This window comes from Lagopus muta, chromosome 16 (genome assembly GCF_023343835.1).
Source record: "Lagopus muta isolate bLagMut1 chromosome 16, bLagMut1 primary, whole genome shotgun sequence".
Taxonomy (NCBI): Eukaryota; Metazoa; Chordata; class Aves; order Galliformes; family Phasianidae; genus Lagopus; species Lagopus muta.
Genome location: NC_064448.1, coordinates 6325314 through 6351938, shown reverse-complemented (window position 1 = coordinate 6351938; position 26625 = coordinate 6325314). Strand labels below are relative to the sequence as shown.

The 26625-nt window shown below is 43.2% G+C and overlaps 1 protein-coding gene across 3 annotated transcripts in view; it reads left to right on the top strand.

The window, feature by feature from the left end:
• CDH4 (cadherin 4) overlaps nt 1-26625 on the top strand; it is a 413145-nt gene that overhangs the window by 368840 nt on the left and 17680 nt on the right. For all 3 annotated transcript variants that reach the window (XM_048962903.1, XM_048962902.1, XM_048962904.1), the window contains 2 exons: nt 7359-7496; nt 25006-25191. In XM_048962903.1, the coding sequence (XP_048818860.1) occupies nt 7359-7496; nt 25006-25191 (324 nt within the window). The remainder of the gene's footprint in view (nt 1-7358; nt 7497-25005; nt 25192-26625) is intronic.

Sequence of the window (26625 nt, the reverse complement as noted above, 5' to 3'; positions counted from 1 at the left end):
TCTAATTTTCCAAGGCTGAGTGAAAAAAAAGAAAATGTTATGTCCATATTATAAAACCTTCCAAAACTGGAAAATAATGTCACAGTCTTCAGAATTGTGGTACAGTTTAGATTTTGAGTGAACTCCAAAGAATTAGATTGATTTTAAAGTGATATTTCAGATAGGATGAAAGAATTGGGTGGGTTGTGGTTTTCCTGGTTAAGGTTCTGACATTCTTTTGGGGTCAAATATCAGATAAAAAGCTTGTGACCTCTTGTCGTCCTCACCTTTTGCAACTCCAAACCTAGAATTAGTGTGGGTTAAACAGAGCCTGCATTGGTACTAACCTGGGATGCAGCGTACCTGAGAATGCGCCATTGCCTTATGGGTGGACCAGCTTGGGTCAGAGCATAGCAAACCCTGTGCACAGAGCATCTGGGTCTGTTGACATTTTGGTGGATGCAGTTTCCAGTAGGTCCCTCTCTTTGGCCAGGAGCGGCTACGTTGCTGTTCTTAATGTGTTCCACAACTGTGAGGTTTCAGCCTGGGTGTTTCCAAAGCCTTGAGATCCCAGGCTCAGTGTCCAGTCCACCAGGAAGAAACATCACTCAAATATAAAAATTAAAAAAAGGATAGCTCAGATGAATCACACTCAAAGCTATCTCTGTTCTTGCTTTGTAGAGTATTTCCCATGCACAGTATTGTTAGCACAAAACAAGAAAATAAGGAAAATGGTCCACTAGGACCACCACTCTGTGTTACCATTTTCAGTTACGTGGATGTCCCCCGCTGCAGTTCCTTGTTGTTTTGGTGCTTTTTTGTGTTTGGAGTTGATATTTGCAAGCTTTTCTTGGTATCCCTGACAACTAGCAGGACGCTTTTGGAGATGAGATTCTCACTCGATAACAGCACTCCTGGAGCTGGCTCTTCAGCAGGATGCTGCTCCCACAGTAACACAGGGGAGGTGAGCAATTCAATCCACCTCACATCTCTCCTGGCCCAGGGCTGTGGATGCAGGAGGCAGGCGGCAACCATCAGTGCAGTGCTGTACCTGAGGTATGCTTAGGGAGGGGTTTTGCTCTCACTTGCCACTGCCTGAGGAGCACAAAAAGAGCAGCCAGGGGCAGCAGGAGCTGCGCTGCTTGATCTGAAGCTGCTGGGAGGCCAAGCAGAGCAAACTCCTGGAGGGTCTTCCAGCTCTCTGTGATTTTATAAAGTCACTGCAATAGTACTTTTTTCAGGTAACCTAACTCTTCCTTCTGCTTTTGTATGAAAGTGAAGGGGTAGCTATTGCTGGCTGCTGTACGCACTGCCAGGTGTTATTTTGCTTTCTGAAGCAGCCACATGGAAAAGAAAATAGCTACTAAGCTGTAACAGGGCAAATTTGCACTTAAAATTCAACACTCACCCTGGGCCAAGCTGAAGGGATTGGTTTTGTGACTGCTGGATTTGAGCGAGTTAAACAAACCTGCAAACAGCATATTTCTTCTCAGAAAGAGCAGTGATGCAGTGGCACAGCTGCCCAGGATGTGGTGGGGTCACCATCTCTGGGGGTGTTCCAGAGCTGTGGCGATGTGGCACTGAGAGATGTGGACACAGCAGGATTGGTTGGGGTTGGACTTGGGGATCTTTGTGGTCTTTTCCAACCGTAATGTGTCCATGATTCTGTGATATTAAAATACTGTCTTAAAGTGCAGTAGAGAAGAGAGGAAGCAAGGAGTAGTGAAGGTGTGAGACACCACAGGTTATGAGGCCCAGGTGCTGAGAGGAAAGAAAACTTACTCTCAGATGCTAATCACACTGCTGGCTGAAAGCTGCTTGTTAATGGTCGCTTGTCACTATATGTGCCATGCCAAGTGAAAATCCAGAGGTGAGCTTGTGGCCTCAAGACCTTTGTCCTTTGTCTTGACCTGCATGTCAGAAGGCAGGGTGTTTCTCATTGATACCTTTTTTAGGGACGAAACAGCTGAATTAGCACACCACCATTTCCAGAAGAGTAAGCTTTGGCATCAGTAGAGTTAGACCAAGGACCATCCCAGCTTGCTGACAGCTCATAGAACCCAAAGTGCCCAGATGCTTGTGGCAGAAAAGTTCTGTGCCATGCTGTGAAGAAAAGCAAACACAGCTTCAGCCAAACAGAGAAGATAAACCTATCTATTTGTGGTTGTGCAACATCAAGTGGCCCATTTTAGAAGTGGGATCCTCTGTCCCTGTCCTGGTAGCATGGAACACTTCTGAGGGTCGCTGTGCTTGTATAGAGATGTTGGGATGAAGCAAAGTGCATCCTTTTAGCTCAGATTGTGTATTAAGACTTGCGGGTTCTGAAGTCTGCTGAGGGTGCTGCATGCCTGCTACAGTGCTATGCTGTATGTGGGAAAAGTAAAGGTCACGCTCCATCAAAGGCTTGGCTCGAGCTGGACGCCAAGACGGAGCTGCAGACATTGTCAGCAGAGCTGCCTCCTCTGAGCCTCCAGCACAGGGGCTACTTCTGGAAATCTGCCTTTATATTTAACCATAGGGAGCATTGCAGATACTTTCAAGATTCTGCCTGTGGGCTTTGTTTAAATGATGGCTCATTCAATCTTTTTGGATAAAGCACTTCTGCTGAAGTCATGTGACTGTCTGGGGTATTTCTTTTCAAATCGACTTTCCCAGCTGTGGTGCAGTATTTATTACTGTGTTCATGAGCTACTGTCGTATACCAAAGAAGTGAACATCAAAATTTCACCAGCACATGAAGAAATGATTTAGAAAGGAAGCCAGAGGAATATGGCATGTTCCTCTCATTGGCATTGCAAAAGGCAGGGGAGATGGAAAAGTGTATAAAGAACAGGTGAGGATAGCCACGAGAGGAAATAGGACTTTTTTTTCCAACTTCAGATTTTCTGTCTCTTTCACTAATAGATTCCTTCTCAATAAATCCCACTGTAACATCCTGGTAACCTTATTTGCTTTAGACAGGATGCTAAATTTAGTGAGTCATACATTTCCCAGGAAGTGGTAATTAATTGGACAATATTTGTACAGAGCTTTGAAAATGCAGGTCCTAATTTTGCAAACCCTTTGTCCGTAATGAAGATTAATTTAATCACATAATTACCACATCTCTGGACTTTGGCATCTACAGTTACCCAGCACGTGTATGATTTATATTAATTGCATGAGTAATCCAGGAGCAGCCATATTCCTAAAATTATTGGGCACGCATATATGAAAGTTGGGTTCACAGAGAGCACTTCATTGCTGCAATTTCATTTAAAAACTATTTTGCTCTTTAGATGTTTTTCTTTGAATATGATTTGTTCAAAGCCTGTCTCAGTAGTGCTGTGTGTGTGCCCAGGGTGCGAGGCAGCATCCGTGGGGCTGTCTGGCACCCCAATGGGCAGAGCCAGAGCAAAGCTGCGCTTGGAGGGGGCATCTCTTCCTTTCTCCATGCCTGTGTAAGTGCTGGTCTGGTGATACAGATCACTGTGAAGTGATCATACAAAAACCTTGTGAAAGGGGTGGGGTTTGATGGGCTTTTTTATCTTCAAAAATTGTTTGAACATAAAGAATACAGAAAGAACCGGTTTCTGCTTTGCTCAATTTGTCGTAATTTCCACTCAGACCCAAAAGGTTCTACTCCTGATTTAATATACTTTTTGAACATTTTTTCTCCCCAGACCTTGTGTTAGACAGTTGCTCCAGCATCCCACAGCTTTAGAGGTGAAGGACCTACTAATTTCCAGCCTAAATTTATTCATGGCCAGCTTATACCCATTTGTTCTTGTGTCAACATTGTCCTTTAGTTTAAATTGCTCTTTAGCCTTCCCAGTGTTTATCCTCCTGAGATATTTATAGACAGCAATCATATCTACTAGCAGCCTTCATTTGCTAGACCAAACAAGCCAGGCTCTTCTGGGCTCTTCTCTGGTGATGGGCTCTTCACTCCCAGCACCTGGTCGGGTCTGGGCTGCTCATACAAGTGACCTGGATTATGCACAGCACCCAGATGAGCCCTCAGAGTTTGGCCCAAGGAGTGAATATCACTGTATCTGCAAGGTCTACACTGCACGCAATGCATGTGCCCATGGCTTTTGTCCCTGCTGCACAGTGAGGGTCAGGACATGGGCCCATCCTCTGTGCTCATGTCCTGCTCATGTCCCCTCAACCAGCTGTCTACAGAGTTTTGGTCCCTTGCTGCATTCTGTTCTGTTTTGTACTGTTAAATCTCTTCTCGTTTCTGTTATTTGATTATCTGTTCCCTCTCTGTGTACAAGGCATTCCTAGCTTTTTAACCAAGCCCTTTAACAACCTTAACCACTTGACCAACTAATTCCCAACCTCTGAAATTTAGCTGATGTATTTCTTTGTAGCACTGTATCAGATGATTGACAGGAGAGCAGACAGATTAGATCTGCTGCAATTGCTTAAATTATTCTTTCCTTCATAATTTTTTCCTTCAAAAGCTCTTCTTAGTTTTTAGGTCAGACTAAAAGCTCTGCACTTATCAAGATCAGCTATTTTTTTTCCCTTGATTTATGTAGAAGTAGCACATTTACTTTCCTCTAGCATGAAGATTTGCTAGATTTATTAAAAATACCAGCCACTGGGCCTTCCAGTGACTTCAGTGGGCTGGGTTTTTAGCCTACCCCTTGAGGGCAGATGCTCATATCTTTGGTTCCACAGCATCACCATCAGAGCAAGGATACAGAAACTATTTCATTTCTCTGGGTTAAGGCCATCTGATGAAACCCCCATGCTGTATTTTTTATCCTGTTCTATTTAAAATGTCACTTCTGCAAAGGAATAGAAGATCAGAATTATTCTGTGTGATCAAAACCCCATCAAGAAAATGTCTCATATGCTAGGGGGCATGAGACTGCCTATTTTTTTAATAGTCGCAACAATAATACTAACAGTAGGACAACAAACTGAAATGCCCCTGGAGATGTGGTGACAAATTGGAAAGACATGTTGAAATTGAAATTGATTGAATAGTTCAATAAAATCAGCTTAATGCATAAAAGCAGAAAGGTTAGCTACAGAAAAACAAAAAAAAAATCAGTAATTTCTTATCTGCTGGGACCAATCTCACTGAAGATTGAATTAGTTATAAATTTAAACTAGGTGTTTGAGTGTGCCACCCTTATCTGCCCACACCAGAGGCGTTCGGATGAAGATGGGAATGGATGGCAACTGAGTGCCTAAAGGGCTGACAAATCTCAGCCTACTTTCAGTTACAAGTTTTCATGTTTGACACAACTTCACATGCCAGCCAACATCTTTCTCCAGGTCAGATCACTCTTCTGCTCCTAACACAACAGTCATGTCTTCATCTGATGGAAATGAGCACAGCTTTGGCGAAGCTAGCAGCAGTTGGCCCCTGGCTGGGTCCCCACCGCTGCAGCTGCCACCAACCCTGGGACAGAGTGCCCATCCAGTGCTTTCTTTCCCTCTTCCCATCCATATGAGCCAGCTCTTGGGGCTGCTGCATGTGTACCTTACTCAGTTCTGGGCGTTTTCATTTTTGGCTTTGTATTCTCTTGGTCAATGCAATCTCTCTTGTAGGTTTCTTTAATGTGGCATTCTGAATTTGTTCTGGATATTTTATTAACACTGTGCTGCAATGCTAGTGAGAAGCAGTTAGTTAAATAAAAAAGCTTGATTGTAAATCTGAGATTAATAAGACAGATTCATTCATAGGGCATTTCAGCCTTACAGTTAGCAGTGCTTTACAAGTGGAGTAATGAATGGCAATGTTTGCACGAGGAAAAAACAAGGGCCAGAGTTTCTCCTTCATGTTTTATTATGGGTAGCACGAAATAATGAAAGTCCATTTCCATAAAATATTCCAGTTGTAAGGTGCTGATGAATTCTTATGTGTGATGTCTTGTCAATTTAGCAGATTAATATCTGTCATTTAAAAGTACTGGAATCAAGATAAAGCTAGAATTCAGATTTCTGTTATTTTAGTAGCTCAGAAGAATTAGAGAATTAAAGCAGTTTTGGCAGCTCAAGAACGCTGTTATGGGAGTAAGCAGACCTAACAGACCTAATTTTCACCATGTGAAACTTCAAAGAGCATGTGACATTTTGCACAAGATGTAACGTCAGCAAAGGAAAAGGGCAGCCCTGGAGTAGCAGAGCCAGACTCCAGCAGCCGGCAGCCATTTAGCACGCAGCCACTCTGGGCAGCTCTTTCCTCCCATTAGAGACCCTCCACTTGGCTTTGCACAAAGCTTTTCCTGTAACACTGTGATTGTAACACTGTGATTCCATATCCGCACCCTTTGGGCTCTCCATTGCTCTGCCAGAACCACTTGGTCCCCGTGTCCCAGCTCACATGAGAACAGGAGGTGTATTCCCCATCTCAGGAGGCATTTAAGAGATGTGACATTGAGGGTCATGGTTAGGGGTGGGACTCAGTTAGTGTAGTGGGAATGCAAAGTCACAGCCTGAAACGGTGATGGAGCACCTGGTGGGAAGGCAGGGCCAAACCACAGAAACTCAGCTGCACCTGAGTGACCAGAAGGGCTGGAGCCAGGATCCACCTCTTCCAGACCTCATTTAAGGGCTGGCAGTGGTGGCAAGGGCTTCTGTTGCTGGAGATCTCTGCCTACCTGAGGCCTTCCTAAAGGTTAGCAGCTCTTTTCCTTTATTTCTGCGCCTGTGGCTGCTGCTTTTGGTTTGGTTCTCATTTGCTGTAGCTAAAGACCTTGCTAGCCTGCTATCATCATCCCATCGTAGTATTACAGTTGGCCAGGCTAATGGTTGGACTGGGTGCTCTTGACAGTCTGTTCCAACCCTGATGATTCTATGATTAAGTGTTCTATACGCCCTGGGTGTGATGTGGGTAGCTTGGCAAGATGGTTTGCTCTGCAAGGTTTTTTCATTCTTCAAAGTAAATGAGAATTTTTAATGAAGATTTTGTTATGGATTGAAACAGGGAAGATATTTTAAGTGTCAAAAGGCATTGAACTGTGTGAGCAGAGCCAGTTGGAGTGACATGAGGCAATGCTGCTGTCAGTTGAGGATTATTAATGTGTTTGGTGACTTTTTTGATGAAAAAAAAAATGTCAGCCAAATTTCTACTTGTTTTCAGAAGATGCAAACTAATGTTGCTGAAAACATTCAAAAGTTGGCAAAAATGTCTGTCTAAGCCAAGTATTTCTGCCTGTAAGGTCTTTCATTTTCCTATAAACAGGTGATAACCACCAATCTATGTGAAAATTGCTTCAAAAATGCAATGGAAAATTTAATGTTTTCTTACTAGCATTTCAGGTCCATCTAACTTTGTAGTCAGCCTTAAGATTGAACTTATATATGGAAAATAAACTGAGACATTTTACAGGATGCCTTTTTTCATTCTCTTCTGTTTGTTTTTTTTTTCTTTCCAGAAAGTTCAGCAGTACATAGTCATCGTTCAAGCCACAGATATGGAAGGAAATCTTAACTACGGTCTCTCAAACACAGCAACTGCAATCATTACAGTGACAGATGTGAATGACAACCCCCCTGAATTCACGACCAGCACTGTGAGTAGCAAGACATCAGCACAGCAGTGCCCAGACACAGCGTGGTTGTGATTTGGGATGTTTGTGCCGGTCAGCTTCCTTTGCTGGTTTGGCAGATAGGACAAACTTGATCAATCTGTGGAACAAAGACTTTTAAGGGGGGTGGTGGGGAAAGGCAATAGATGGGTAAAGGAAACTAACATGATCTGCGAGATAGCAAACCTATTTGGCGACCAATTTCAGTGAGGTGCTAAAGGAGCTGAAATAATGTGGCAAACAGACGATGTCTGATTGCCCCAGAGAGGATACAGTTGTTTCACAGCAATCAGCTGTAGACATCTCAGAGTTATTATTACTTATGAGTGAAATCCGGAGCAGTAAGAGATATTTTGGGTTTAGTAGCCTGGATATGATTTCAAAGAAGTAGTAAATACTCTAAATGGTAACAGTTATCCAGGAAATTTGTATTACCCTGATAGCTTTAACAGATGTATTTGTGTGTGCCGGCAGTAAGTGTGTAGATGTACTTCACTACATCTGCTTTTAATCAGTTTAAGATGTTACTTCTATTAGCACAGTATTTCTCTGTTCCGTTCTCATGTGCTCCAAGTATTTATTACTTGTGAGAAAGAGGAAAAATAGAGAGATTGCAAATTAGAGATGATTAAGATCAAATTGAAAAGACAGAAGGAGACACAATGTGGGTCTTGTTCTTTCCAGCCTGCGTAATCTGTATAGGTAGAACATCCAAAACGTGCATAATAACCACAAAGAAGTATAGAGATCTACATGGTAATAAATGAGAAAGCACTGTGTAGCCACTGTCTATATTCATATCATTGTAAACCAGGAGGAGCAAATGATTTGTCTAGAACTGATACCAGATCACTGAGAATACAGAAAGTCAAAGCTGCATTGTGCTCGTGTCACTGAACGTTCTTTCAGGAATGTGTTTATTATTTATATTATTCTGAATTTTCATTTCGCCTTACAGGATATGCAAATATTTATTCATGTAGTGCTGGAGTTTCTCCTTAGTTACACCCTTACAAACTGTGAATATGCAACAGAGCTGCAGGGAGTCGTGCAAAGCCCAATTGATGTCACCGTGGGTCCAGTTGGGCTTCATGCTGGTGGTGGGATCCTGCCTTCATCTCACCACAGGGGCCTCAGTGGTCCCTTCCAGCCCCTACAGTTCTGAGCCCTGGGCTCTTGGGCATGGTGTGCTCATCTTCCAGGCAGTGGAAGTGACTGTGTTGTGGATTCTCAGAAGGGCCGCACTAGGTTTCTCCTGAGTCAGAAATGGGCTGCCAGCCTGCAGCCTGTGTTGCTGTTCCAGCCCATAGAGCTTGGGTTTTACAACAACACATGTGCTTCCTGTCATAGTGAACACACTGAGCTTTGTAGCGTAAAGCTGTCATTAAATATCTCCTTACATATGATACATATGGTTGTGGGGAGCCACAAAAATGTGCTGCAAAGCTTAGGGCACGTGCTCCTTTCTCATGCCAGCATAGAATTGTTTTCTCTGGGAAGGCTTTTAGGGGCTGTGTTGCAGAGTTTGGCAATTCCCGGGCAATGGGACTTCCAGTACAACCATACAAGCTTGCTAATATTTGGCAAGGAAGTTATTCTACCAGGTGAACAGCTCTTCTTTTGAGTGAAAAAGGAATGACATCTAGTGGCCGCATCATTTAAGCACAAGTTCCAGATGACCCAAGTTGTCTGGTCATGGCTCCAGAAGAAAGACAGGAGGTGAAGTCTCTTGTAGTGCCTTCTGAATCTAATGGAAGGGAATATAAGGGTAATCTGCTTTCAGGTGAATTCTAAGTGTTTTACATTTCAATGTGTTAGACCTAAAAGGAGTGGAGTTCATCAAGAGAAATGCACATAGGACTGTGTGAAATCACAGAGTTGTAGGGAATCACAGAATTGTAGGGGTTGGAAGGGACCTCCAGAGATCATAGAGTTCAACCCCCAGTGGGTGAGAAGATGCTACTCTTCTTAGCATGGCGGCTGTGTACCATTATTTCTCTGATTTCAATCATTGAAGAGAAAGCTCTACAAAGGACCAAAGAGCTTTATGCACAAGGGACTTGTTAAAGATTTGAAAACCAAGGGCATTTTACAGTAATACAATAATATTTTCTGATTTTAATGGAAATGATCATCTTTGATGTAATCCCAGGAATAGCCAGGATGAATTTTGTGGGAGTATGGAAGCACGATATGGTTTTTCCCTGACTGGCAGAGAACAGCACTGAGCTAATCAGTCTCCTTGAAATGAAGCTGAATCTCCTCACTGTCCTCAAATAGTCTGATCTGCTTTTTAACACCTCTTAAAAAAAAAAAGGCAAAAATCTCTTTCCAGGAAACCTACAGCTCTCAGATGGTAACAAAGCCATGGTCTCCTTTAAGACTGGAGAATGTTTGGAGAGAGATGGTCATTTTTAAATAAAAATGCTCCTGTATTGAAATGATCAAATAACTAAAATAACAGCTTGCTCTTGAGAAGTTGCCAGCTGAAAGGAGCTGGAGTGACTGTGTTCGGCCCAGAAGCACAGAAAGGCCAATCTTATGGTGCTCCTAAATTACCTGTCATACAGCTGGGGGCAGAGGGGGGTTGGACTTCATCATTACTGGACAAGAACATTGCTTGGGAGGACTCTGCAGCATGCTGGTGTCACAGCTCATGTATTCAGCAGCAGGATTTAATGTTGCTGTGTAAAACTTAATAATGGGGACAGGAGAGGAAAACACAGCCACTGTGATGGGCAAGAAATTGGGATCATGGCAGTAATTGAGCATTGCGTGGGGCTGAGGTGGAAGTCCAGACACAAGGAGGGGATGGGCTGCCCAGGTGTTTTGCTTAAGGACCATTTAAAACCAGGTGGGCTGCGATCACAGTGCATTGCTGGAGGAGAAGTGAAAAAGGAGCAGTAGGATCACACAGAAGATCCTTACATGTAGAAATTGAAGATACCTATAAAACTCCAAAATGGATGTTTGCTTCTGTGAAAGTGGATCAATGGGTTTTTACATCCTTTCACAGAATAACAGGGGAAGAAGAATCTCTGCATTCTCATATGAAGGATTATGAAGTTAGAAGGTGAGGGGAAAAAAATCAGAATCTCTGAGGGAAATATTTCTGAATTCAAATGTGCTGCTAATGCTGAGCCCAGCAGCTCTATCAGCAGAGTCAAGGCCAGCTCTGGCCAGCATGCCTAGGACTACCAGCATCAAACTGTGACGTGCTGGGGCACAGCAAGGATGAGGTGACCTCCTTGAGTCCTTTCCAGCTCTGGTTTTTATGAGGTTGAATGCATCCTCAATCTGCGGTGCTATTTGGCCATGCTAAGAAGCATCAGAGAGCAACTAACGGGGGGAGATATCTCGTGAGATACTGCCTCAGTGGGAAACAGATCTGTGCTAGAAGAGTGGAGTATCCTATGATGCTGTAAACATCATAGACGGCTATTTTGGACAATTTTAATGATTTAGTGCAGGTCTGTGAGCCAGGGAATGCTCTTCTGGTTAGCTAAGGGACTTCAGCAGCCGGCTCTTTGTGTTGTGTTCTTCATGTGACATTGCAGTTTGCAAAAATAAATGGAGGGATTCAATTCTTCCCTCTGCCACAGGGTAACAGTAGGAGTTCTCTGAGATGTGCCTGACCAGCCTGCTCCTGTGGGCTCTGGAATACCTTGGAAAAGTTTCATCTACCGTGCCCAAGTTTTCCATTCAGAGCGATTAGCTGTGCTGATTCATTTCTGTGGCACTCTTGGTGGGTTTGCACCTGCCTAATCATTAGCTGACATGACATGGTGAAATTTTAGTTGGACTTTGCATTGCATCAAGACCTTGTAGGAAGTTTCTCTAGGGAACTTGCTCCAACTGCTAGAAGATACCTGCTACTACAGTATCCGTGCGCCATCCGTTATGCAGGTCCTGCTGCTCATAGCACGGTTGTTCTCTGACACTTTGTAATGGTGTGGAAATTCCTCTGCCACCCTTCGAATATTTATCTCCTATGTGCAGGCAAGTTGCATTTTTTCCACATTAGTATAGATCTGTGACGGAGCCCCTGAGCAGATGTTCACCTCAGATACAGAGGAGGCACGCTGAAATTAGTGTTGGTGTTCCAAAGATTAAGCGTCAGCTGAGACAGAACAGTGCTGGATACTCTCAGGTGAGATTTTACGCAAGGTGGAGGCATTTTTTTGGCTCATGGAAGGAATGCCTTTAATGCTTCTGTCAAGCTGGATGCCCTTTCCAGCCTGACCCAATGTACCAATAATCTCCATCCGAGGGTTTCCACTTTATCTAAGGAAATGCATAATCAGAGGGGAGGAGGAGGAAAAGAAACCCATGCCTACACTTGACTCTTACAAAGTCTATTTTTATCATATTCAATCAAGAACAATCAGGCACAGAGAGGAGATGCAGATGAATTTGCATGATCAGACTTCTGTGTCTTAAATGTTAATTAAAAGTTATTTTAAATTTGCCTACTGTGCAGAACTTGTTTTTATAGTGGCCCGTGTAAGGGAAATATTATTTCGCAGGGCTGAAGTGCTTGTAATTAGTTGAGCTTGTGGATTTTGGGGAAAACCTGACTGGCAATCAACCTCTTTTTTTTTTTTTAAAAAAAAAAAAAAAAAAAAGAAGAAACTGGGCTATTCAAGTTCTTTAAGCTCCTGAGCCTTAGGAGGTCTTGTTTAAAGCTACTTTAAAATTTGCCCTTTGGCACAGCTTTGAGAATCTCCTCTTCCAAGGCTGAACCCAGTAGAGCATATTTTTAAGTGCCGGCTCCAGTATTGCCTCTGCTTCCCCTGTGCCTCTTGGGCTCCTGTTGGGAGCAGCTCTGAATGTTTAGGAGCAAGTGTTGGGTAGTGCTGAGCCCTGTGGGCTGGGAAGGGCCAGAGCTGGTTGTGAAAACAGAAGAGCTGAGGAGGCTTGTCTACTAGCAGAAGGGGATGTGTTGCTGGGTGAGGTTAATCTGTTTGCAAAGTGGATTTAGCTAATCAGTGGAGGAACAAGCATTTGTGAGTGCATCAGGAGAAGCAGTCCATGATGGTTTTTGAACAGGCTGTTTAATTACTAGCACAGATCTCAGAGCCTGGCTCACCCAGGATGGGATCGATCAGCAATGAGCTTGGTGCATCGTGGGCAAAATGACGCAGGCAGAGTCCCAGGCTAAAGGAGTTCAGGTTTTGGCACTGCACTGCCAAGAATTGCTGGCCTTTGTCTCTGCAGGTGTTTTGGCTCCTTGGAGCCCTGTGGAAAATGCTAATGAATGCACTCTGGAAAGTGATTTGAAATTTGAAGCAGGTTCTCAGTGCCTTGCAGGTGTGCTTCACCTTAAATAGTTTTTCCTTCTCCCATCTTGATGTTTCCACTCTACTTTCTCTTATCTCTACCCTGATACACCTTTTTGTGAAGCTAAACCAGCCAACCTCCAGCCCCTTTTTGCACTACAGCTTTCCATTCCAGTGGTTATCTCAGTGACTGCTGTGTGCCAGGCTCTGCTCAGATGTCTTTCTTTTGACCAGAGCTGTATGTTGTCATCCAGATGTCTTGAACAAGAATCCTCCTGCTCTGCAAACTTTCCAAAATTCCAGATAAGCAAACAAGTGCAAGCCAAAATTCTATTCCTTCCTTTTTGTGCATCTGTTCTCGCGTTAACACTGAAATCAAAATACAGCCATGCATCAATCAGTGAAAGAGCAACACTGTCCAGTGTCCAGCAGACATTGCTGACTTGAGCTGTGGAAATAGTGGTGACTTCTTGCAAGTGGCAAAGAATTGCACAAATGCTTTAGCCAGGATCCAGCACCCTGTACTCTGCCTTTGGCAGGGATTTCAGAAGTAACAAGTGCCAGAGAAAACCCTCAGTTTTTCATTCCAGCTGAAAAATACTGATTTTTCAAATGACTATGATGCAAAAATGTAAATAGACCTAATTTAGAGAAATTATCTTTAATGGCCACAGGAAACCAAAACAGGAAGCCAAGTTAGTCTGCAAGTGGTTTGGGGTTTCCTAAGCACATTTATAGCCAGATGCACCAGGAAGTATTCAGGACATGAGCAGTATGAGAAATCATTTCTATGTGCATGCTGGTCTTTTGCTAATTAATCTTATGCATTGAAGGGAGAATCCAGCAGGAAAGGGATTTCTGCACTCTCCCACAGGCAGAAAAGTGGACCCGGATACTTATGCAGGACTGTCCTAAACAGACACCTTACAGCTGATGCTGGGAATGCCGGTAGGCATGGATAAATAACTGTCTCCCATGGCTTGGGTACGTGTCCAGACCTGGAAGAGACCTTGAGGCCCTCGAACCAGTTCAAAGAAGGGCAACAAAGCTGGTGAGGGGTCTGGAGCTCAGGCCCTATGAGGAGTGGCTGAAGGAGCTGGGATTGTTCAGCCTGGAGAAGAGGAGGCTCAGGGAAGACCTCATTGCTCTCTATAACTTCCTGAAGGGAGGTTGTGGTGAGCTGGGGGTTGGCCTCTTCTCCTGTGTAACTGGTGATAGAACTAGAGGGAATGGCTTCAAGCTGTGCCAGGGGAGATTTAGGCTGGACATTAGGAAATATTACTTTTCTGAATGAGTGGTCAGGAGCTGGGATGGGCTGCACGGTGAGGTGTTGAAGTCACCGACCCTGGAGATGTTCAAGGAACGTTTGGATTTTGTGTTGAGGAATATGGTTTAGTGAGAACTACTGGTGATGGGTGGATGGTTGGACTGGGTGATCTTGTAGGTCTTTTCCAACCTTGATGTTTCTGTGATTCTGAGACCTGGACTTCAACCCCACACACGCCATGTCCCCATGCAGGGACACAGTGCCTTTGCCCATTCAGCTTGTTGAATGGTGCCCAACTTTACACCTGTGCCATTCAGAAAGTCTGCAGTGACGTTTGGATGTAGATGAGCCTGCATGCCACAGTACTTTAAAATCATCAAAATGCTCGTGGCATAATTTAGAGGCAATTGTCTCAGGAGCCAGAAATCAAGGTGAACAGTGCAGGTCAGAGCTGGCAAGGGGAGAGACCTAATAGTGTGGTGAGAATTTTACAGGGCCGCATTGTTTTATAGGTAAAAACAAACCCAGGAGTTCAGTGCAGTCCTGCAGACAGGATTTATTGTTAAAAATCAATTGTGCTTTCATGGAAAATCCCCAGTGACTGCATTTGCTTGCTATTTTCCAATCTAAACGAAGCTCAGCTGAACTACCCAGTAAAGCTTGTTCTGTTATAGAACTGTCATCTTCTAACTGAAATAAGTTATTGTATTCAAGTGAATCCAATATGCCCAGCAGCATTTGGGTACATGAGCACCTACCTAATTCTGTGTGTGTTTCAATTAAATATGTAGTCAGTGAAGTCTAAAAACTACAAATGAGTTCAGTTTTCCAAAATAAAAATCCAGTGTTTATACTTTGAAATGGGCTTTCTGCCCCTCATTACATCGCAGGTCCTGATGAAAGCCACTGTTTATTGTCATAAGCAATGAATTAGAATACAGATGTAGGGACAAGAGGTAGCAGTAGAAAATGAGGACAGCAGCAGCACAAAAATTGTTCTTTTTTTTTCCCCGTCTTGTCTCAGCCTTGCCCACAACTCGCTATGTGAATGTTGTGAGACTGCTGCTGTGGACATGCAGGTTGGCCTTGGTCAGGGAGGTAATTACACTGTGATGGAGATCATTCCTGGCATGAGCCACCCTTGGGATGGGGGTCCCTGTGGAAATGCGAACCTGTCCATCAGTTCCCAGGAGATGAGTTAAGTGGGAGCCTCCCCCCAAGGTGCAGATGTTGTGTATTCTTTGGGTAGTTTGAGGAAACTGGGTAATTTGTTCTGATGGGACTTCAGTCCTGCATCTGTTGTCAGATTTCTGCACACGTGCAAGCTGGGACTGCTAGGGATGAGAGCCTGTAGTGGGTCCAGGGGTGCCAGGAGCTGAGGACAGGGGGCTGTGGTACGTGTGTTCTTCACAGTACAGCATCTGGAGGTGTCTGGGGACCCTTTGAATGCTGTGATGTGGGAAACAAGCCATGCACGCTACTCCCTTGTAGATACTCAACTTCTGCTCTTTATTATTACCTCTTGCATCTAAAATGAGTAAAATGAAACAGTAATTCACCATATCTTCATGACAGGACCACCAGCCTCTTCTATGGTTTCATCAGTGCAGTACAGGGCAGGAGGGATGAAATATCTTCACGACTGCTTAGAGTATTCTGCAGGATGGAGAGAGATGCAAAGATGTGTATATACAGATACACAAAAATGAATACACGTGCAGGTGGAGCTGAAGCGTAGATGGATACTGATATAATACAGTCATCAATAAAACCCAGATCCCTACTCCAGATAGATTGCAGTTATGTGAATTACTCCATTACACTGTATGTGTATATATGCATTTATTAAAGGAATGTGGTTTCCGTGATAGAATTCTCTTACTAATAGACTCCATTAATCAAAACCTCAACTTACAGTGGCTTTTGTTTTGTTTATATCCTTTCAGTACATTCATTTTCAAATTATCACCAAATTAATCATCTACTGTACTTTAAACCAACTGCCATTTGGAGAAACAGTTCCAGTTCCTCTCCATTACACTGAGCATTAGTTCTTAAGGCGTAGTTCAGGGCTCTGTTTAGCCTGATTCTGTCCTAAATCTAATTGGAATCAGATAGAGTTTTCCTTGTAAATGGGTCAGTCACAAGAGGGGGGGGGGGGGAGGAAAGAGGGAAGAAAGCACCATCAAATGTAATCTTAAGAATGGGGGGGGGGGAAGGAAAAATAGATCATTTTATTTCTCTTCATTGATACCTGCCTGGTGCTAGAAGAAGGATTAAAATGAGGTCATTAAACTTTCCTTTGAGACAAACTCCAGACCTCGGTGGTAATATGATTAATCAAATATAAAAGTGAAGCTACCCTGAATGAATAACTCATTTTTATAAAATATCTAATTACTGAAATGTCGTCTGCTGTAGAAAAAGAAGGGGGGGAAATTAATTGCAATAACAATTCAAGAAGATAAAGTTTTTCTGAATTAGGTCTACACAAGAAGCTAAATTGAGTTGATTAAGTAATTTTGGTTTCAGGAACACCCTTGATGGAAGTTAGTGGTAATGAATTTTTCAGACCTTGGAGTTTAAATTGCCAAAGACCAGTGAGTTAAAAAATGGGAACGATAGTTTCATTACAGATTTCAATTTTCTGTCACAAAAAAAAAAAAAAAAAATTAAAAAAAAAAAAAAGCCCTATTGGTCGCTCTCAAATTGGACACATGTACTGCTTGGTGTAAAATCAAGAATAATGCCACCTGCTCTCTGTATGAGAGAGTGCAATTGCAGCCAATTAAAGCTCCTGCAGCACCTGGGGGCTGCTCCCTCAACACCATGCACTGCCTGCTCTCAGCACAGCAGTGAGCAAATCCAGGAACCACAGCACATATCTCATAAGCCTCTGCTTGCTTGTCGTGTGCGGCACTGCGCTCTCCTGTCTCATAGCGTTGCTATCAGCATGGGATGAGTGTACCTGTATCAGCATGGAATATGTGTGCACCCATCAGCAGCACTGTGGCGGTGCACGATGGTGTATTTGAAGGTTTGATCCCAGTGCCCCAGTTCTGCTCCCAGCATGGAGCTGGTATTGGGATGCACAGCTCTGTGCTCACCCTGGCACAGCCCTGCAGGCACGTCTCACCTCTGCCAGGTGTCCCAGCAAACACCCCTTTGCAGTGGATTATGTCATTACCTTGAAAGTACACGGTGTCTCAGGAGCTGATGCAAGCCTGAGAAATTTAAATGTGTTTTGTGACTCTGTTATTGCGAGGAACTGAGATAAATCCCCTTCTGAAGTTGGCCAGCTCCTTTGGGTCGGCAGGTTTTAATTCATCAATATTCTGTTGCCTTAAAAACAGTTGCTTCCAAGCGTTGTCATTTTAAGAGGATATATATCTGGAATTTCGTTAAGCACATTTTGGTTATGAAATCTTCAGTGACATACTGGGGAAAAAAAGGAAGAGAGAGAGAGATTTAGCAAAGGATTTGGCAGTGCTGTGAGTTTTCTCTTATCAGACATTTCTAAGTGCCCAAGATGCCTTAACACCTCCCAGCTGCAGAGGGAAGGGTCAGAACACAGACTGCAGACAGAATTAACAACAGGGAGGAAGTTTGAGAGCTTTCACATAATTTGTGTGCATCAGAGAGTTTTTCAAACTCCTTCAGCCTTGTGCAGGAAGTTGCTTTAATTGCCAATAAAATAGCAGGGAAGAAATAATGCTTTCCTTCCTAGGTGTACAAGTATATGCAGGCTTCCTCTTTTCTTCAGCCTGATATCCTCCCATCTCTCACTGCATTCCTTTTCTCTGCTACATGCTCTTTTCCATACTGAACAAAATCCAGCTCCCCTCTCTTCCTTGTGGCAAATCCTGTGAATCACACAGCACTTAATTTAGTCATCATTCTGTGCTCCGAATTGCTCTAAGCAGGCAGGCATGCATATTTCAATTGCTCCTGCCAGGTTGCAGTGACTCCACCAGATCCCAAGCCTGGACGCACAGGTTTCCTCTGCTTGCTTGTTTTCTGACCAGATCTCGTGTATTTTCCAGCACCTGATAGCAGAGTTCAATGGTAGTCATTAAAAACTAAGGAAATCCCCCAGTGTGTTAATTCTGAGACTCGTCTGGAAACAACAGAGATTTCAATTGCAGTGCAGAGAAGGTTTGGGCAGCGTGCAGACAGGTGCTACGTGGGAATCTTGGGTCAAATCTCACTACTGGGATTATGGCCTGCATAAAAAAATCAGTTTCCATACTCTTAAAATTCTCTCTTCCCCAAATATCCATTGTTCGATCCCAAAGGTACATGAGCAGATTTTATATGCCTTAAAACATGAAAAAAAAATTAATTAAAAACTCATTTGTGAAATAGGCTGTTATTAAGGAAATCCTGATCCAGATCGATCAGCTTAAGGGCCTTCAGTATGAAACTTTATTACCAGGGCCTGAATGGAAACGTTCTCTTCTATATGCACTTCACCAAGAAATACAGAGTCAGACCCATGAAGTCCATTTTGCTCGCTTAGGAGCTGGATGCTGTCACATCATTTTTGTCAGCCTGGTTTATGTGTAAATTGGAAAAAATACGTTTTTGATGTTGCCTTTGAAACACTGCAGTTATTTTCTACTTTTGGACTTTGAAGAAAGAGAAAGAAGTATGAGGTCTGACGTTCCAACAGATGAATTAATGCCACCTGCTTTTAAAGAAGTGCATTATTTATAGTGTTTACACAAGCAGAAAATGCAGATACAAATGACCGTAATGTCTCTTCAGAAGTGCACATCTCTACATGCCTCCCTGTGAGCACCAGGAGGGCTGAGCTCTGGCTGCTCCTTTTGGCCTGCAGTTGCAGAAGGATTAGCAGGTCCTTCAGCTGAGGCCAACACAGTGCAGAGCTCAGGGAACAGCAGTGCAGGTGGTGCAGCTCATCCCTGCATGGTGCCCACCACGCACAGGGATCGCTGCCAGCATCCCTTCTCAAGCTTTTCCCTCTCTGTAGCCCAGTGAGTATTGCAGGGCTACATTACAGCATGCTGGTGGGGCTGAAACATTGGTCTGAGCTGACCCATGAGGGTTGGTCAAGTAACAGCAATTTGTGATGCTCTCAGGATCTGCCCCAACCCAAGGGCTGGGATACCTGTATTGCTACAGCTAAAGGAAAGCACAGAGCTGTCAGCTGCTGTAAAACGCTGATGTATCTGTGCAAAAATCTTACATTATATAAATGCATATATATAAAGGGTTTTTTTGTGTGTGTGTGTGTTTTTTAAGAATGAAGCTTTTGTAGGCGCCTCCAGCTGTTTTAAAACCTATGCATTTTTTAAAAGATAGCATTACTAATTGCACCTGACAATCAAGCAGACTGCAGAAAGGTATAAGCTACCTTTTCCTGCTGCTCATTCTGCAGGCAAGAAACAAAGGTGTGTTAGACAAGAGAGCAAATGAAACGTTCAAAGTATTTGTGTCTAAAACTTGAAAATAAAAGGCTGTGTATCAAATGGGACTTTTAACATACACTGTTTCCATTGGCTCCTGAGATGATAAAATCTTTTATTGTTGAGTACAACAATTGTTAAAGGTCACTGTTGCAAAGGTTTCATCATTTAGATGAGATGAGATCCCGTTTTGGATAAATTCACAATTTTTCTTCCTAACAAGGAGATAGTATCAGGATTTGAATGTACAAGAGTGCTGGGTTACAGATTAAAGGCTTTTGTGTTCTGGAAATCACGCTATGCCAGATTTCATGAGTTTCAGTGAGACATGTAAGTCCCCAAAGTCAAGTAGGTTGATTAAAGTGGTTCTTTATAGCCTTTGAAATAGAGATAAAGTACAACTTTCCTACACGGGGTTAATGTAGATTTTTTTTTTTCCTTGACAAGGCTATACGCCGTGCCAAGGACTTAATTTTAATCTCTTTTTAAACCTTTCATAAGAACGTTGTAAAAAGCTCCTTTGTGTTGTAATGCATTTTTGTAAAATATCTGAATTTCTATGCCAACTTTGAGCCTCGTTCCATAAGACATATTTATCTGGAAAAGGCTATCTTGCAGCAGAGTAGTGTCTTGTGTCATCATTTTTGTGGCATCTTTTCAGACCAGCACAGGAATGTAGCATCTGATAATGAAAAAAAATTAGTGTTCATTGTCAGACATGTAAACTTCTTGGGTTTTTAATATCCTTTTACTATTACATGTCTCTGAACTCCCGGTGAGTACTGTAAGAGTCTTTGAACCAAGGTGAAAGCCAGACCTCTATGTTCCTTCCTCAAGGCAGAGATGCTGAAATGAGAGGGTTTTTATCTGCTGCTTCTGAAAGAAGGGGCCATTACCTTGAGCCTTACTTGCAGATCTGAGAGCTCCTCTGCACGTGTGGGTGCATTTCAGTGGCACAAACTGCCGACTGTGGAGGCAGGACTTCCCCAAGTTGGTGAGCTGAGCACATGCGCTTGGCTGCATGAAGCTGAATGGCCCATGGCAAGCCATGCCTGCAGCCCAAGCAGTTGGTTTCAGAACAAGCTCTGTGACAGCTGGGCCTCACACCAGCAGAGCAGAGCTGCAAGCTGGCAGGAGTGTGTCAGGCTTCATAGACGATGTTTGGGGAAGCATTTGCCACATGGCATATAAGAATCTGAAGCAGTCAATGTGTGCATGGATTGGTTGTGGAGCAGACCCAAGTGAACACAGGGATGTGCGGTGCAGGGGCTGCTGCCTGGGTAATGCAGAGCTGGGCACAGTGGGCTGCTTCCAAACACCGGGCAGACATCAGGGCTTAGAAGTTGATTGTCATTCAGGAGCACACAGAGTAGTTCTTTAATGAAATGGGATTAAGAAATTCACATTTCAAAATCTGATCTGCATGCTGAATGTGGACGACTGTGTATCAGGTCACTGTATTCACAGCGCGGAGATTCGAGCACATTCGTGGTCTCTGATGCACAGCAGCAAAGGTGGAGCAAGAACCCAGAGTTCAGTATATTGCTGTCATAGAAACTGATGGCCGGGTGCAACCGTGCAGCGGGACAACCTGCAGACCTCATACAGTCATCCATACAGCAAACAGTAGTGGAAATTAAAGGTCGGAGAACTGATAGCGAGGCTTAGGAAAACGGCAATTAGGCTTCTAGAAAGAAAAGCTAAATTACCGGCAGTAGGAGTAAGGGGAAAAAAAAGAAGATTATTGATCTAAATATCACATTGACAGATACACACAGTACAGTCTGGAGGTTTTTTACACCTCTGGGCTTTCTCAGCCCCCACAATAAAAAATACAGGCCTATAAAGATGGAATAAGAAGCAATCAATTAGGTTGGCATTTGCTTCTTTCCACGCTGCAATTGGGCAGGCACATCACAATTAATGATTTATTAGGAGATTTTTGCTTTTTTTTTTCCATTTTACATAGATGGCTGCAGCTGGACTGTAGCTGTTTATTAATTTGTGTGCATTCAAGCATCTTTGTTAAATAGCATGTGGAAAAGGTAAACATTTGGCTTGCAATAGGATTATGTTGCATAGTATGTGGAGGCAAACTCAGCCTGGCATGCAACTCCATATAGTGTTGGGTTCCCTGGCTGCACTTTCACATAAAAAGTTTTCACAGCTTTTTATTGAAAACAGCTAGGAAAAGGCAAGCACACTAGAAAAAAGGAATTCCATTTAGAAGAAAGCCTGATTATCTCCATATTCATCCATTTCAATTGAACACCTCCCTAGGAGTGGCTGCAATGAGCTAATTGGTTTTATTCTGCTGTGCGTGGCTTCACAGCCCAGACTCCAGATTTATAGCACACAGTCAAGAAGGTGTGTGAATTCATCATTTGTCCCCCCACATCAATCCCTGACTCCTCCTGAGTGATATTTGTCTGCGTGTTTATATGCTGTCAAGTGCTGGACGAGACAAAAGACAAACTCTGGGATTAAACAATTTCAGTAGAATCTGATGCAACCAGAAAATCAGAATGAATTATTACCTTTTCAGTAAGACATGACTTCAGACAGGCCAGCTCCAGAGGAATGAGAAAAGGACTTCTGCCAGCACATGCTTTTATGGAGAGAAGGGGAAAAAAGACAGTACAGAATTTAAGAACTTAAAAACATGCCAAGTTCAGAACAAATTCTTATCTCATAAGGGAAGCGGAGTGTATAACAATCAGCCATAGAAGTCTTTCTGAACGGTCTCAGAAAAGCACTCTGGAAATTAAGGACTTCAAATGCAACAATTGAAAGTGAAGCTAAATGAATTACAAGGGAATACGAGTAAATGCTACAATGTATAGGTCAAGCAGTGTTTTATCAATCTTATGTTTACTCTAGCAGCTCTCGTGTTGCCCATTGTTTTACCTTGTTTGAGCAGATATGCTTCTCTTATTTGAAAATCAATTGTAATCTTATGAAAGAAAATGTACAGCAGTGGGAATGCTGTAAAGCAGCACAGTGAAAGAAAGCATTGTTCACTATCTGGAATTACTCCCAAGTAGGGAGGGAATGATGTTAAAGGAGTGTGCATAGCTCTGAGCTGCCATCGTTCCTTTCTCACGTGCCATATAATGTCATTTCTTAATTTTATTAAAAGTAAAGACAATTGCGGGCAATGCATGAACAGCACTTATTTACACTACTGGTAGTGGGAGAGCATAAGAAGGAGGAAAGATGAGCTATGTTTTTGATTCCCAGTGGCTGCTGATCCAAAGGTTATAAAAGTTGGTCTCATTTTTGAGGTGCAGCCCTCTTCACCTGCACAGCTTCAGATGGGTCCTTTGATTCTAGTGTAGTTATTGTTCTTATCAGGAAAATATGTGCCTATGTAAACATATGGATAATATCTACCCCTAGAGCTGCACAGGACTAAATCATTTCTCAGATATGCCTAGTAGGTGTCGACAACTGAATCAGCTCCTGGATTGCTCAGTGTCTGCTGAGCACGTTGAGTTTTACCCTAATAGAAAGCTTCCTGGAAGATTGTGATCCTCCTTCAGGCTTTACATTGAGATGTGTTTGTGTACTCAAGATTGTTGATATACCTCCTATTTTAAAAATATGCCTTAGTGTAAACTATTTTGCTGCAAGCCAAAAGCAGATGTTGTCATGGCTTTTAGAAAAGCTGCTGTAACATCTGTTGGCAGTTGTGTGGTATTTGCCCACGTAGCCAAACTCATTGGCAACACCTGGATTACGATCTGCTAAAGGTGCTAAGCAGCCTGGAAGACTGGACCTCCTCAATGTCTTAAGTACAGTTGACAGCTTTCTCTTAATCCTGTTTGGTTTTGCATGGCATAAACCTGGTGGTAGCAGGCAAAAACTGTGGTCCAAGGTCAGAGATTGGCAATAGATGCACAACATGCTTAAATCCTTCGAAATTGCAACAGATGAGATCCTGTGATGTTAGCAGTGCTGTCATCTACTCGAAGAGAGTGGGAGCTCATCAGCTTGTCATTGCTGGCATGCCATACAACATTAACGTAATGTAATAGGCGATAACTAGCATGGATTTAGTAAGAGACGATCCTGCTAAAGTAATCTCCTTCAGTTCTTTTGAGCAGGTTTCAGACAAAATCGGTAATAGGAGTGTACGTATGACATAATCTAATGGATTTTTCAAAAGGCTTTTGATAAATTTCCATATGATATTTCCCCTGTTTAAGCTGTGTGCCACAGAGATTTCAAATTGAGCAAGAGAATGCGTAAAGAACGAATGAAACTGTGGGAAATAAAGAGAAAAGATCTGTAGCATGTGCTGGAACTAGAATCCTCTCTCAGCTTCCCACTGTTCTTCCCCACCACTCAGCATGGCTGGAAAGAGATACCATCTGCATTCACTAATGAAAATTTGTTTAGGACAGGTGCGTACCAGAAAAGAGGGCAAAATGCCATTCAAGATACCACTAAAGAGCAAATTTAAATCTACATTAACATAGGGCAGATTGAATATTTTTGCTGGCAGTAGTGTAATAATGTACAGTAAACATAAGCACACTGAAGGGCGCCGATGGATGTGTATGGGTTAGTACTGAGAAGGGACTCTTGTGCTAACAAAGGAATGATTTATTATCATTTACATAACCTGGCATTTGTGAACACCAAAGGCCAGATTTTCGGAGTGCTCTGCTCCTGCAGTTTGGGGCCAGGCTCTCACTTGCTGACCCAGAGCCAGCTCCTATCATTTCTCCAGTGTTTAATTTGCCATATGTCAATCAGAGTGTTGATTTGCAAGTGCCGATAATAGGCAGCGTTGAGAGAGGAGCACATTTGAAAATTTGGGAATGTGTCTTACTGGCAGCTTCAGAGCTCGAAATACTGGAAGTTTTCAGAGGCCAGGATCCCTGATCAGCCATATGATAAATCAAGGCCTGGAAAGCAGAGAGAATGCAGCTAATGCATCAGGATATGCCTGAACTGGACATGCTCCATGAAAATCAGTGCTAAATGAGAGCATTAAGCACCAGGAAGGGCAGTGGCAAACTCACAAGAAACGCTTTAAATAATGAGACAAAATCAAATCAAGTGCACGAAAGAAAGAAATTCTCTGAAGATGCAATAAAATGCTCTCACTGAAATTTGAGGGAGGCAAAATACCTTATTTTAAAGGGATGTAGTCATCGTAAAAATGGCATATTTTAATCTGCCATTTTTACCTGCTGTTGACATTAACTCTCTGATTGCTCCAGTGAATCAGGAACATTTCTGTTTTTGCTCGAACATTTGTTGATATGTGGGCAGTGGGTGGGTGAGAGTGACTTTTCTCTCATTTGGGCCAAAAAGTGAATCTGGGCTTCAAAGGGCTTGGGGATATATGAACAGCAGAAGTGAGAAAGGGACAAGTCACTCACAACGAGCAACCCCATGGTCCTCTCCATGGACTGAGGTCTGTGTCTGTGTGCTGCTTAAAGGGAAAGAGGACATGGCCATGAGAACCAAAAGTCCCATCTGTGACTGCTTCTGTCTTTTATCTGCAGTATTCGGGGGAAGTTCCTGAGAACAGAGTGGAGGTTGTGGTTGCAAATTTGACAGTGATGGACCGGGACCAGCCTCACTCTCCCAACTGGAATGCCATCTACCGCATCATCAGCGGGGATCCCTCTGGCCACTTCACCATCCGGACAGACCCTGTCACCAATGAGGGCATGGTAACTGTGGTCAAGGTAAGTGGGAAGCCAAAGTAAAGCCATATTTCTCACCCTTTAAGCTCACTGAGGCTGAAAGGATTGCCCAAAGACTGCAGTTATTTCATGCCCTCTCTACCTGGGAGTACGAGTGCTTCAATCTGTTGTTTCCCCCCTTGCTGTGTGGGCGTCCTGAATACTTTTACTATGCCAATGATTCTGAGTTTCTCCCACTGTAAGCTCTCATAAACTCTCACATGCCAAGGGCAGCTGCCTGCATCAGGGCCTGACCTGATCCTTTTGAGCTCCGGCAGTGGGGCTAGTACCAGGACTGCCCAGTCCTGCCCTGCTTGATGCCTCGGGCAGAGGCTGCACCTTCTTCTTTCTGAGCCTGTGAATAGGGGATGGCATTTCACTGCAGGAGATCAGCCAACTGATCTGCAAGGAGTGTAGGAGAGATTTCAGAAGCAATGAATTTCCTGGTAACAGAAGAAAAGAAGAGAGATTTTCCTCTGAGTTGCTTAGCAAAAAAATGGTTGCAGAAATTTTCCTTTTCCTACAATCAAGCAATAAACACACAGTGTGAACCACATCCTATGTGAAGGCTGCTCCATGTGTTAGATCATCAGTGGATCTTGTCCAATGACTCTGAGAAATAAGACTGTAAATTTTCACTACCTCTTCTTTCCTGTATATTTTGTCGTCAAAGAGCCCAAACCCTCCAGGTCTTTACAAGTGTCAAATTCTGTTTCCCTTCTTGCCTCCAGAGAACGTGCCTCTATCATTGCTTGAGAGTTCACTCCCCACTCCCTGAGACCAGCAGCCCAGGCAATGAATGCTCCTGCAGTAATTGCACACAGTCAGAAACTACTGGGTTCGTTCATTCAGTATTCACTGAATCTCTTCCCAGAAAAGATGCCTATGGATGCTCCCAGTGACTGCCACGAAAATGAAGGCATCATGAATAGGCTGCTGTGATCTGTGGGAGTTTGCACTGCACACACTGTGCACTGCATCTGAAATGGATAATATGTGCTGGCATGAACAAAGACTTCTGAGAAGTCTGGCCTGCTCGAACAGAAAGTTTTAATCAACTACTTAGGATGGAGCACCTGTGTTTAAAGAGCAAGCTGATTAAGGAATAACTCTGTGTTGAAAAAAAAAGGAGTCCCACTCCCTTGTAGCTAATAAGTTGCAGTCATTCTTAGTACTTACAGTTTGGATATTAGAAAAAAAATGACACCAGAGGAATGGCAGTGAGTTAATGCTGGTAGGAGCGTGTGAGTTTGTGAGCTCATCCTGTTCTGTGGCCCTGGGCTATGTGTGTGTGTCTGCAGGTGCCACTTTGCTGAAAGTTTAAGGAAGACATCATTTTACCTGCTAGATGATATTTCAGCAGGGTCCTTGTATTTATCGCCCTTTATTGCTCTGTAATGACGTTTGACAGCCTTATCTTGTGCAATGCTGCTCAAC